The sequence below is a fragment of the Mauremys reevesii genome, linkage group 20, assembly GCF_016161935.1.
Source record: "Mauremys reevesii isolate NIE-2019 linkage group 20, ASM1616193v1, whole genome shotgun sequence".
Lineage (NCBI taxonomy): Eukaryota > Metazoa > Chordata > Testudines > Geoemydidae > Mauremys > Mauremys reevesii.
The window spans coordinates 14,171,498-14,185,813 of NC_052642.1; the positions used below are offsets into that span (position 1 = coordinate 14,171,498).

Sequence of the window (14,316 nt, forward strand, 5' to 3'; positions counted from 1 at the left end):
GAAATAAAAGGAATTAGGCTTTCCGGTACTTCAGAAAGGCTGGGCGTAACCTGTCTCACAAGCACGTTATGTCCAATCTGCTGCAAACAGGGCCAATGACGGTCTCAAAATTCAATCCACAAAGTAAGGGATGCTGTAGAAGATAGGGTCAGCTGTCTAGTGAGCTTTTCTCACTCAGAAGAAAGTATCAAACCCTGGCCATGTATATATTAACATGAAATGGATTCAACTTTAAAACAGAGAGTGGTGGTCTATGAGCTATTTTCTCTAGTTATATTTCAAAATCTGCATGGACATCTTACATTGTGGAACTGAAGGAGTTCACAATCATTACGCTACTTTATTGGCATTGCCTGTGGATACGAGGCATTGTGCCTTAGTAGATGGTCCACCACAGTGGGTCTCGGGAGGCCTGGGTTCTATTCCCGTCTCCACCTTGGGAAAGTCACTTTGCCTCTCCCTGCCTGTTTCCCCATCTGTAAAACAGGGATAACGATGCTGACCTCCTCTGCAGAGGACTTTGAGATCTTCTGTTGAAAAGTGTGACACGAGAGCTTGGTATTATATACGTGTACCTATTAATACCTGCCTAACCTCAGAACGGGGAATGAGGATAACCCAAGAAGGGGCTATGTATGGTCATCCCTAATGAATAGAAAGAAGAAATGCTGCACATTGCTCCTTATCCCATCGCATGCAGTGCCATCCATTTAAAAGTTGCCATGGACGAACGCCTGCACGTGATCCAGCATGGAGGGTGCCCCAATACCCCTCCCCAACGTGATTTCTAAAATCAAAGCATGCTTTGAAGTAGTCAGAGTTCAGATTTGGAACCCTGATCCTGCTCTGGCTGAAGTTGATGGGAAAATTCCTTGCTTGAACTGCTGGACTCTTACCCAAAATAACTTGAACTTCCAAACATCTTGAACTGTGCACAATTAAATCTCTGGATTTTCAGATCAGTTCAGAGGGCTGTAGTCCAATAGGGGTATGAACCAATAAATGCTCAGAAGTGGGCCTGACCTACTCTACTCTGAGTCTGATACGTGTTGGTGAAAATGGGCTATGAACAGAAGTTCAGGCCCCTGTCCAGCAGGGCTCTTAGAGGGATGCTCAGCTTCATGCCTAGGAATGGTCCCACGAAGATCAGTAAAACGACTCATGCGCTTAAGTATCTGGTTCACTTTAAGTGATTTGTTGGATTGAAGCCTTATTGTCAATGTTACCAACCTACTTCTAGATGCTTCTGAGGATGAGCATTTAGAGGAAGATGTCTCAAGTAAATTAGAAATGCTGGTAGCACTGGTTTTAATGCAACTATAACTGCAATATGTATGAGTCGGAGAGAGCATGGTTTGTGGTTAAAGAACAAAACTAGAAGTCTAGGTTCTATTTTTGACCGTGACATAGCTATTGTTTGGCTCTGGGCAAGAGGTGGGGGTGGCTGGGTTCAGTGTGTAGGTGATGGGTGGTGTTGCTGGTCTGTGAGATACAGGCTGTCACAGTGGACGATCTGGTGGTCCCTTCTGGACTTAGTCACAGTGTTTATGTGCAGGCAAAGCTCTGCGCCTTTATTTCCCCAGCTGTAGGATAATTACTTACACCCACAGGGGTTTTGTAAGGCTTAATTCATTGTTTGTAAAAGTGTCTGAATTGAAAGGAGGTTTATTGAAGTTCAACACGATATCAGTGTAGTTTTAGTTTAGGGTGAAGGGAAAGTTCTAATTTGTATAGTTAAAGTTGTTTGAAAAATCTAAAGCCCATGAAACTGGCCAGGAATTTTAAGGCCAGGGATTTCCAAAATCTTGATTATGTTGTATCAATAACATCTTGTTTTGCTTGAATGTCTATTTTACTCTTGTAAACATCACATACAACAGTGTTAATTTTGTGTTAATTTCTATATTACACGTATGTATAGTGTGTATATAAAACACATATGTTAATGCTACTTAACACATACGTTTATATACACATACGCAGCAAAGAATCCTACAGCACTTTGGAACCACTTTTTCTACCCCTGAAATGCTGCCATGTCTGGGCTGGAAAATGATCCATTTTTCAATAGTGCCTGACAAAATCACATATCCATTTGGTAAACAAAGTGAAAGACTATACAACTGAAACTGCATGGGGAATTTAGGTATAGGAAGGCTCCAATGATTCAAACCAGAATGTGGTCCGGACATTAGAGCTAACACCTCTATGGCTAGATGTTCACCTGGTGTAAACAGCTATAGCTTCATTGACTTCCGGGGGCTCTTGCTGAGTTGCAGCATTTACCTTGTACTGGAGTCTGATAGACATGATAGTAATTCTCTTCTCTTGGCACCTCAGCCATACTACTGACATTCTGCAGTCTGCTGCAGAACAACCTGTCCACGCTGTCGTGAAGAGTGAAATGCATTGTGGGATAGCCACAGTAGCATTCTGGCCCTCCGATGACTGCCAAGGGAAATTCCTATCCAAGAGAGAAAATAGATCAGAATGCAAATGCCCTGGCATCAACAATTCTAAGAGGACGCTTCCAATATAAAAGCAAAAACCGTATCTTCAAAGGGCAAACTGTCAGGATCAAAGCGATATTTGTTTTCATTGAAAATTTCATACCTATGTCACTATTAGACCTGTTGTCCATTTCTCAGGACAAGTTTTTGAATCTTTTTCTGATTGTTTTGCTGAGAACTTAAAAAACACTTTCCATATCTACTACTAATTCATGGAATTTAAGGATAGAAGAAACCTCTATGGTCATCCACTCTAACTTTCTGTGGAACATGGGCCATAGAATGCCATCTGGTAATTCCTACAATGGAGGATGTTGTTGTTCTTTACTATAAAAGTCAACATTACTAATCCCAATAATTTGTTGCTGAACCAGAGCATACCTTTTTAGAGAGAGATTCATCCACAATTTAAAGATTCCACAGGCCAGCTCCTCAGCTGGTGTAAATCAATATAGCTACATCAACATCAGCACCATTTTTCTGGTTTTCAGCAGCTGAGGATCTAGCCCAGATTAAGTACAAAACTGAATAACCACTGAGGTCAATTACCAGGATAGAGCCCATGGGGAAGAAAACTGTCCTTGCACTTCAAGAATTCTGTTTTCAGAAAAAGGATCAAGGGGGGAAGCAGGATTTAGATGAATTAAATGCTAAATACATTTACAAAAACAATGGAAGACCACGAAGAACTAAATATCTCCTATTCTGACTCATTCACATGTCTGAGGGCCCAAACAGTGTTTATTTTGTATAGCTTTCAGAGGAGAATCTCCCAAGCTGATGAATCATGAGCAGAAAACAGTCATTTAAAAACAAAGCCAATCAGTTTTATACCAAACTCTGTTAAAAAATATAGTAGGAAGAAATGTTTACACCATCGTAGACAAAGAGACTGAAGTAACAGCACACGTGGGCCTCCATCAGGGTTTCCAGAGCCAATGGGAGATCTATGGTACCATATTCAGTTATATGCAGTCACTGCATGGGTGAGTTAAAGAGGCAGGGTGGGCATCTTTGCCACTCACTTCCCTTGTGTCTTGGGCTACGTCTACACTTAAAACACTACAGTGGCAAAGCTGTGCTGCTGTAGCACTGGAGTGTAGACACTATGGTGCTGGGAGAGGTTCTCCCATTGCTGTCCATAATCCACCTCCCCGACAGGCAGTAGCTAGACTGACGGAAGAGTTCTTCCATTGATTTAGCACTGTCTACACTGGGGCTTAGGTCGGCTTAGCCATGTCTCTCAGGGGTGTGGATTTTACACACCCCTGAGAGGCGTAGCTAGGCCAATGTAACTTTTCAGTGTAGACCAGCCCTTGAAATAAATACTTCATACTGCAATTCTACTTTATGGCTCTCTTAAAGTATATCTACTGGGTCGGGGTGCTGAAGGCAAGATGGGCAGGGGAACGCCTTGTTTGTGAATCCCACCGGGGCTTAGATGTGAGTTAGGCATTGAGCTGCTTGGTAGTGTTGGGACTCAGGTGACTGCGCCCGGCCAGCTGTTGAAATTTAGGCACCTAGACTTTAATGTTGGCAACCTAAGCACCTACGGTGGGATTCACAAGAGGGACTAAATCTAACATTTAGGCACTAAAGGCAGTCACAAAACTCCTGCTCAACTGCCACCTAACCCTGTGGGCACCTAAACTCTGCAGGCACCCCTAAATCATTTTGAAAAATGGGGCTGACTCTCCTAGGGCACTTGGGAATTTTTGAAAATATGACATTACATTGATCACATGGGTCAATACCTACCATGCTGCTATCAAAGTGTGACTGGAGATACATAAAATTAAACAACACATCCAGATACTAGGAACCAGATTTTCAAGAAGCTCAGACTAGATTTTTTTGTTAAGTGCACCTGCAATTGAGGGTAGATTTTTTCAAAAAAGCTCAGCTCCTATTTATGAACCAAACTAAGAGTCACATTTTCAAAAGTTCTCAGCCCCCAGGAGCACCGGGGGGGTGATATTTATGGGCAAAATTTTCAAGAATTCAGCTCTTTGAGAATCTGGCCATTTATTTATATGCTTACATGGGAGCTGAGCTCGCTTGAAAACCCGATTCCAGTTGTGGGAGCTGAGCACCTAAAAATCTGGCCCTGAGGTCTGTTGAAAATCCCTGATGTCTTTTCCCTTCCATGTTGACAACACATCTTGGGTTGGATTCAATGTTAAATTAGGCCCTTAGACTTCAATGGGGTTACTAAAACAAGGCAGGCTTGCTTCACTGTGTAGAGCCAGTGGAACACAGTGATATATATTTGACATGTTTTAAGTACGCAGTTGGGAAGGGTTATAACAACATAATTTAGTTTTGGAAGTGTGAATGGAGCAGAAGGATTGGGAGAGCCTGAAGAACCACAAGTTCATGAGGAAGTTCTCCCCATTCAAACATCATCCCCATTTTTCGTCCTTTTTAAAAATATTCTTTTGGACTCTTGTTTATAAAATAACTCATCCGGTCTTGAGACTGGATATTTTTTCCCTTAAAAACTTTTCTATTGGCATGCACGTTTGGGACAGAAATGCTAGGAATTTTTATAGAGAGGGACTGCAGTGTAGGAACTGGTGCACAATGTTGAGGGTGGAGACCTAGAGGTTCTAATCCTGACTCTATCACTTGTGACACTGTCTGTAGGTAACACAACATGCATGAAATTCTATGGTCTGATTTATATAGGAGGTCAGACTAGATGTTCATAATGGTCTCTTCTAGCCCTACAATCTATAAATCCATGAACATCTACTGTGCTCCTGTTTGTAAAATGGGTCTAATACTTGCCTTATAGGAGACTATGAGGCTATGTTAATTAGCGAGTGCAATACACTTTGAGATCTTCCGATCACAGGCGCTATGCAAGGACAAAGCTTTGTATTACTGCAAGGTTGCACATGGGAACTGGCAGCTTTCTGGTTTTGCATATTTATTTAATTTTAGACATGAAAATGACACATGGAGGGGGCGGGGGGAAGAGAGATTGCATAGTGTTGATAAATAAATACAAGCTCAGGAAACTAAATAATTAAGTGCCACTTTTTTGTGTGCTTAGCACTTTTGAAAATATGGCCCTTATTTAGGTATCTAAAAGGGAGCGGAACTCTTCTGGAAATCTGTCTCAAGGAAATCCAGTTGCTTCTGGGTGTGAGGGTTAACACCTGCCATATGGATGCTCATACAGCCTGTTGGATTATAGCTGTGAATATCTCAGTGTTACAAGGATGGAAATCCTTTAGTTCCTGGAATGAGGAGTTATGCCAATGCTTGCCTAAGAATTAAACTGATGTATAGTTCTTTAACATCTGCAATGTTAAGAAGAAGCTCCTATCATAAAGTTCCTCTGAAAAGTGCTTCTGTTCCTGAAAAGGAGCTCACAGCCTTTTGAACAAATGGATTTAAATAGGCCAGGTGTGCTGAGTCATGTGACATGACTTGTCCCCTTTGTCAAAAACTGCATCTTCATCGGGGGGAAGGGGCATTTACAGTTGGCTAATCTTTTTCTGTGAAAACATAATTTTGAAGAAAAATGGCTTTTAAGGGACAAGCCAACATTTTCATGGGAAAATTGCATTTTTGATGCCATTTTCCAGTTTTTAAATGGAAAAAAAAAACCTGAAACCCAAAACTTTAGATTCCTCCCCCCCAAATAAAAATGGAACATTTAAACCAAAAACAGGTTTCAAACATGTCAGTTTTGGGCTTCAGTTTTCCACCAAAAAACTAGAACAAATTTGTAGGAAATTTCAATGAAAATGAGACAATTTTTCCCGATGGAACTTTCCAGCTAAAAACTGGAATTTTTAAACCAACTCTAATGGCAATGCATTAAATTATCAGCATAGCAATCTCTCTCTCTCGGGGAATGGGGAGAATAGGTGAGCCAGCAGGCAGAGCAGAAAGGGAAAGCAGTGTGGCTCCTTACTGCATCGTACAATGGTGAGATCAAGGAGCGCCAAGGGCAATAGGCCCAGGACTAGCGCTAGATTTTCAGAAGAAGAAGCCAGCTCCTCTTTCCCAAAGTAAATACTGTCCAAAGGATTCTGGAAGAGATGAAGAATCTGGTGGACCAGATTCTCCTTCAGCACTGATGTAAATCAGGAGTAAAACACTGACCTCAGTGAATTTACACTGGTATAAAGCTGGTGCATTAGACTCGCTATATGTGTATCATATACATCCAAACACATGTTGGAGTCAATGGCATTAAAGCTGGGGCTTTGTTATACACGTGCTTAAGTTCTTTTCTTAATAAGGATGTGATCACTTATGTGGTTAAAGTGAAGTATGTGCTGAAGTGCTTTGCTCAACAAGGGCATATAGAATAAAAATGGCTGAATCTGAGTCCCCCCCACCTTTTTTTTACCATAGAAGAGCGATGTTGTGGGACTTTTAAAGACAGGGTCCCAGTAAATGTTTGCATGAAGTGTGGGTGTATTTGCATGTGCATGTAGCAGGGAAGCTAAATGTCCGTGACCAAGCATTTAATAGACGTTCAAAGGGTTGTTCAAGCACACAGAGGGTTGAATTCCACTGAATCTATTTGAATGGCTTGCTGAGATGCCACTATCTGTACACTTTTAGCAAATGCCTTTTAAAAATCATCTTGATTCTCATCTATGGAAGCGCGTGACAAAACTGCTGAGTGGCTTATCTCTTGCTCTTCCCCAGTGTTTAGCCTCTGATAAGGAGTCAAATATGATGTGTGCCCCATTTGTGCCCACACTACCAACATTTGCTTACTGAGTGAGATATGAGATTGTCAAAAAGTATTTGCAGATTCAGTCCAAGGGCATAATGGTCCCATTTCTGTTTGCAAAACAGAGCTGCAACTTTTCAGCATAGGTAAAATCATAAATTTCCTCTCCTAATTTGGTTTAGAATAAAATTGCATTGTTTTCCTAGCAAGATGGCACCTATGGAAAGCTTGCAAAAGTGCAAGCAAAGCTAAGCAAATGGGCCTGATTTGCTATCCTCTGTCCTCTTTGCAGTCATTTCCACCAACACAAAATGAGTGTGAAATGCTGCCACTCTGATCTGGTGTCTAAGATACAGTGTGGTGGTGAACTAGGTTCAGTGTTTCAAACTAGTGCAAGACACAAAAAGCCTGGTTCTCCTCTTGCTTACATAAGCATCATGCTGGTCAGACTCCACTGACCTCAGGAGCTATTTCTTGTTGCGCTTTCTATATCTGTATCTCAGTGCCTTTCCCAGGATTCTCTACTGTCAGTGGAGCTTTGGCCTCAGAAAACAAGTGGTAGAACTTGGAATGAATGCTACATCCTGTGGCTAAATGTACCTGGTACCTCCACTAGATGTGTCTAGTGAATGGTCCAAATTCTACTAGTATACTGTGTGTAAATATGCATCAGAGAATTCATATCCAGCAAGGGGGGTAGGGGTGGGGGACTGAAACCCTAGATCCTCAGGGAGAAATCTTTCTAAAGGCTTCCAAGCAAATGAGCTATCTGGAACAGTGCCAGAGGTTCACTGAGTAATGATCTCTCTTTATGCACATACTCAACTTGACCCAGATACAGCACCAACGTATAAGCCTCCATGCCTATTATTTGTGCTCCTAATAGAAACAGTCTGTGCTGTGTGAGCATGGGTGCCACCTTGGGAAAAGGATGGACATGTGCCCCTCATCTTTTTATTATCGTGGGGATATCCCCCAGTGCAGTGCATTCCTGGTAGCCCCAACATTTCTCTGTGGTTGCCTCACTATGTGTGACGATGGGGGAACCAGTGCTTTCCCACTGGCTGGAATACAGATGCTCATGCATGCTAACATTGGTTTTGAAGTTAACACAAATGCCCATTTTGAGTGTAGAAGTTGGCTCCCTGTGAAGGTTCTTCCCAAGTAAACCACAAATGGGGTTTAACTCTCTGACCCCTACTTCATACTGTGGGCTGGCGTATCGGCCCCAATGAGGCCTGTAAACAAGTGGAAAAAACTGTCAAGCCAATCAATTACCACATTTCAGGAAATGCTTCCCCAACAACGTTAAATGTCAGCTGCCTCGCTCAGCCAGAAAACATGGCTTGGTCACCAATTTCGGCACAGAGAGTGCATTTTTCACTAAAGTTTCTTGCACATTTGCCAGCCCCAAAGAGAACCCAAGTTAATAAGCATTCCTTCCCCATTCCATCAATGCGATTGACTTTAATATGTTGGCAATTTTTAAATCAAAGGAAGATCTCCCCTTCAACTGCTTGAACTGTTTTGTTTCATCAAGTATATTAAACTGTCAAATCTCTGTACATTTTCAAAATGATTGGAGAATTTCGGATAATAATGTTACTTTATTTACAACATTAAGGTTTCAGCAACACGATGTGATTCTGAAAATGCAGAGCAATTTTCAATCCTGGAGGGAATTTCTAAGAGCTTATTTCCATAAAAATTAATGTATAAAATCTTCCTTTTTGGCTTCAATGTGCGTTGGTGAAGGGAAAAAACAGGGAGCTGGCTTCATCAGTGAACAATTTTCAGCAAATGTAAAGCACTCGTTGAGAGCTTTACAACCGTTCTGGGAAACGCACCAGGAGTCTAAGCACGAGTGTGAAGCCCTGCAACTCTTTATGTTCGGCCCCCTGATTATTCAGATTTTGTGCATATCTTATGCAGAAAATGGAATGATTGCAAAATAATGTATTCAGCCATGACTTCCTTTTACTGTTTAATCAAGAACTACAATCCATCCCCATTCTGTCAATCTAACCTTCAATAGTGACACAGCCCCTGATCCAGCAAAGGATTTAAGCACGTGCCTAAACTTAAGCACGTGAAGAGTCCCACTGAAGTTCAAAGGGCCCGATTCTCTATTTCTTTACTCCAGTTCTCTGGCAGTGTAGATCCACTGAAGTCAGTGGGCCTACCCACAGGCTTAAAGTTAGGCATGTGCTTAAATGCTCTTGCTGGATCCAGCCTTACTGTACCCACAATCCTACTGAAACAAATGGGACTTCTTGGGGCTCATGGGGTGAAATCCTGGCTCCATTGATATCACTGGGAGTTTTGCCCTTGAATTCAGTGGAGCCAGGATTTCACCTGTGAAGAGTAAGTTACTACCTAACATGCCCCAAAATGGCAGAAGCTAGCAGTTTATATTAAGTTCCTACTTGTGTAAGCATTTGCAGGATCAGGGCCTGCAACCCCTTACTGCTCATATGAGTAGCTTACTTGCACCAGAGTCCCATTAATATCAACACCCAGGCCCTTAAACATTAGTTTTCTAGTTAACACACCGTAGCCTCTAAAACTCTTTTTTATTATAAACCCATTCAATTAATGAATTGCCAAGAGATCAAAAGCATATAGAATTAGTTCAGCTCTGATCACGGCTAAACCTTGGATGCAGCTTTCCTCGAGACAGGGGGACACAGTTGGGATTACCCAAAAAGCACAGAGACGCACTAACGTGCAAAGAAAGGCAGTGCCCGTCATCGAAAAAAGTTAATCCCTCAATGCTGCTCCTGATTTGAGGTTTGTTTGAAAATAAGCCTGTTCATTTTGCAACCAAGTCAAACGTCATTTAGCAAATTTCTATCAACTGGCCTGTTCTAAGAGTAAAAAGGAAAATACCTTGAAATTAGCTGTCCCCCTGAAATAAAAATCTGTGCTTATTTTACATTGCAAGGTCTTTAGGCAGGGAAGCATTCTTATACACTGTACAAACATATAACACAATGGGGCCGTGATCCTGAATGGGTTCTCTAGGTGCTACTGGAATATAAATAAAGGTAATGGAGCTATGATGATTTACACAGACGAAAATCTGGCCCGGTTCCTATTATCTTACTGAGTTAAGACCAGTTCCAATTCCCAGTGAAGTCAACAGAAAACCTCCCATATTCTTCAGTGAGACCTGGATCTGGTCCCTAAGAGCTTTATCTTAACTAAGTACTCATGAATTAGCTTTTCTGAAAACCAAGCCCTGTTAAGGTGTCCTAAAAACCGAAGCATCCAAAATCACCAGTCATTTGTGAAAATGTAGGCATCAGTGTTTGAGTGCATGTTTATGATAACCTTTCTTCTCCAGGGTTTTCCATACAATCATCTGAGAAATTGACAAGCAATAATTCCACCTCACAAGTGGATTAGTTAAACCCCATTAAACCCAGGTGGACATTTTTATTCCCAATTAAAGTGGTCTTCATTCGGTTTAGTTTAATTCACTTCTAAGCTGAATTAAGGCCACTTTAATTCGGAATAAGAGTATCCACATAGAGATTTAATGTGGTTTAACTAATTCATTTAAAATTCAACTTTTAGGTAGTTCAGACTGATTTCCCTGCATGTCCCTGTGTAAAAAAGGGCAAAGTTGGGAATAGAACCCAGGAGTCCTTCAGTTCAGTGCTTTGCTCTACCCTTTATTCCCACACACTCCCTATATTGGTATTGTGTATGCATGTGCACGTACTGTGGTAACTAATTAACACAGAACAACGCTTCAGTGGCATTTTCTCAAAACACATTGAACTGAGGAGGTGGTAGAAAGGATATGTTGACTGGAAAAAGACTTCCCACACCTCATCAAGGGATAAAAGCTGCTAAAATTACTCTACCTAGTGATTATGAAGATTTTGTTTTTCGTGCCTTAATAGTTTTAATCACTTTGTGTTACTAGAAGACAAATTAATTGAATGTTTGGTTTACTCCATGTCGTCTGGCTTTAGGCGAAATCTGACCACAAAACAATTCTTCCTTTGCACAAAGATACAACCCAACTCGGGCAGGGAAGAAGGACTGCCTATCAATAGAAAATGCCTGGGCCAAATGCCCCACTCCATTACACCAGTTCATCTTTACTCAAGTCAATGGAGTGAGTTATGCAGATGTAAACCCAGTCGATTGAGGATGTATGCCAAGGCCAAGACCCTAACAGGGTTCAAAAAAGAACTAGAATAATTCATGGGGGATAGGTCTATCAATGGCTATTAGCCAGGATGGGCAGGGATGGTGTCCCTAGCCTCTGTTTGCCAGGAGCTGGGAATGGGCGACAGGGGATGGATCACTTGATGATTACTTGTTCTGTTCATTCCCTCTGGGGCACCTGGCACTGGCCACTGTTGGAAGACAGGATACTGGGCTAGATAGACCTTTGGTCTGACCCAGTATGGCCACTCTTACATTCTTATGACCTCTATGTCAGTCTACAGGCCAATAAATAAGTAGCAGAACTTTATTAGCCACTGTGTGGTCATTTGCACCAATGCAAAGTGGGTGTAAGATGTTACTAAGTCAGAATTCTCCACTCAGGGTTTATCTAAACATGTAAGTGGAATCACCTTAACTATGCCATTATAGGGGCAGTACAACCTCCTTTGGGTATGTCTACATTGCAATCAGATGTGTGATTGTATACGTACACCTGAGCTAGCTTTGATCTAGGTACCTTTGGTAACAATAGCAGTGAAGCTGTGGCAGCACAGGTTAATCCCTCAAGTGCATACACAGTCAGGATCCACAAAATCGTTTTATTTACTTATTGTTGTTGTTGTTTTTGTGTTACTTTCTATGAAGTCTGGACCTTGACTATACCTTGATCAAGAAATTTGGATATTGAAAAAAAAATTGATTGTCCTGCATGGCTTCACTGCTATTGTAATGAGCTACCTAGATCAAAGCTAGCATGTCTACACATGCTGCATTCACACCTCCTGGTTGCAGTATGGACACAATTATATCAGTATAAAGGTGCTTATAGCTTAGACTCATATGAAAAGGAGAATGAGCTAGTGGTTTAAGAAACCTTTGTGCTAGTATAACTGAATCCACACTTGAGGTTGTACCAATATAGTTATTTCAGTAAAAAAACGGTACCCCAACCAGTTATACTGGTACAAAACTGGGTGTAGATAAGACCTCAATTATAACAGTAGTAGAACCTAATTCTCATTTAAACTAAGGGTACGTCTACACTACTCACCGGATTGGCAGTTGGTGATCGGTCTATTGGGGATCGATTTATGGCGTCTAGTGTAGATGCGATAAAATCGATTCCCGATCGCTCTGCCGTCGACTCTGGAACTCCACCGAGGCGAGAAGCGGAAGTGGAGTCGATGGGGGAGCAGCAGCGGTCGACTCACCGCCGTCCTCACGGCCAGGTAAATTGACCTAAGATACGCTGACTTCAGCTACGCTATTCACATAGCTGAAGCTGCATATCTTAGGTCAAACCCTCCCCCGCAAGTGTTACACCACTGTGGCAGTACAAAGTGGCCTTCAATTGGGAATAAACATAATCTACATCCACTTTAAAGCCCTAAGTGTAAATGAGAATCAGACCCTTTGTAGTCACCTTGGACAGCTGTCAAAATGGTCACACAAGATGCAAACGAGTGGAGAATCATTCCCAGAATCAAAGTGGAACTTAAACTCCACCCATTCAGGTAAACTGGAAGTAACACCATTGTAGCTAATAGAGGTACCTCTGGGTAAAGCTGGCGTGAAACGGGAATAAGGTCAAAGCAATGATGATCAGATTGTCGTCCAAATTATTTTGGACACTTTGGACCCACTCCCTTACACCTGTGCAAAGTTGGTATATAATGCTACCAGATAATATTTCTCCCCCACTCATACTACTTGTTGTTGTTTGTTTTTTAAAGGTGTGTAAAATCCTCAGCTGGTATAAATTTACAGCAGTGGAGGATCTGGCCCCCAGGGCTTGATACTGATCGCCCATCCACGACTGTTATACTGCTGTAATTCCAGTGAGTTCAGCAATGTGACTGGTGATTGACAGTAGTATAACTGAGATCAGAATCAGGCCCACAAGGTACAAAGCAGTGCAGCAGGAGGTACAACTGGACATAATTCTTCCATTCAATATGCACAAGGTGCTGAACGTGAATCTCTTAAGGGAAGAATCTGTCCTATTTAGCATTCATTTCAGGTCTGTACTTGTTAGTCAATATTGTATGTCACGTTACTTTCTGCTGGCCCACTGGATGGTCACTTAGGATTGGTTTCCCTGTACATCATCTTTAGTGGCAGAATTCTGATTTCTCCTCCCCCACATAACTAATTAGACACTGTGAGCTTCCTTTGAAGAAATCTGTCCTTTGGAAACTAATTTTTGAATCCACAGCTCCAAAGACACTAAGCTTCTCCATTTACTTCATAAATTAACACATACAGAGAAAAAAGCGAAATGAGAACTGTTCTTACTTTCTTGGAGCAAAATTCAGAGCACATCTCCACCGTCAAATTGGACTGTATCAAAGAGGCTGGAAAGGTGACTGTTAAATTTTCTGGAGCTCTAAAACATCCTCGATAGATAACATTCCTCCCTGCGGGGATATGAAATAGGTTTCTCTTGAGAAAACAGCATCCATAGTAGCCTGTCACTATCACAAAGGACAATATTCATTTGAATCTTTAAAAAGAATTCTCCATATATATGTATTTTCAGAGTACTTTAGAAATAAGCGAAATAGAGAGAGACACTAGGAAAATGTATTGCAAGTCCTGCTATACTGAAAGGAACACACCCCTTTAGCCCTGTACTAACTATTGAAAGTAGGGCTGCAGAGAAGAATTTAAATTAAATTCCGCTGGTGGAGGGCATTGCTATTGTTTGCAAGCCCCAGTTTTCTTTTGAAGATATTTTTCCCCTGAAAGGCTTAAAAGCCCTGATACAAATCTACAGAGTTTCCCATGATCTGCACCAGAAAAGAAATGGAATTTAAATGAGTTCAGAAGCCCCTTCAGGGATCCACCTTTCTGCACATCTGTTCAGTTATGAAGACATCCCCCCCATTCTCATTCATGTGCATTCTTTTCAGATCAGAG

General features: G+C 41.6%; 1 protein-coding gene and 1 long non-coding RNA gene across 5 annotated transcripts in view; one reads left to right on the forward strand and one right to left on the reverse strand.

Moving 5' to 3' along the window:
• LOC120387569 overlaps window positions 1-14,316 on the forward strand; it is an 84,263-nt gene that overhangs the window by 24,819 nt on the left and 45,128 nt on the right. The gene's annotated exons all lie outside the window — the stretch shown is intronic.
• The window catches only part of WSCD1 (WSC domain containing 1), a 51,285-nt gene that overhangs the window by 5,317 nt on the left and 31,652 nt on the right, over window positions 1-14,316 (reverse strand). For all 3 annotated transcript variants that reach the window (XM_039508496.1, XM_039508494.1, XM_039508495.1), the window contains exons 5-6: window positions 13,693-13,814; window positions 2,287-2,464 (exon numbers count right to left, since the gene is read on the reverse strand). In XM_039508496.1, the coding sequence (XP_039364430.1) occupies window positions 2,287-2,464; window positions 13,693-13,814 (300 nt within the window). The remainder of the gene's footprint in view (window positions 1-2,286; window positions 2,465-13,692; window positions 13,815-14,316) is intronic.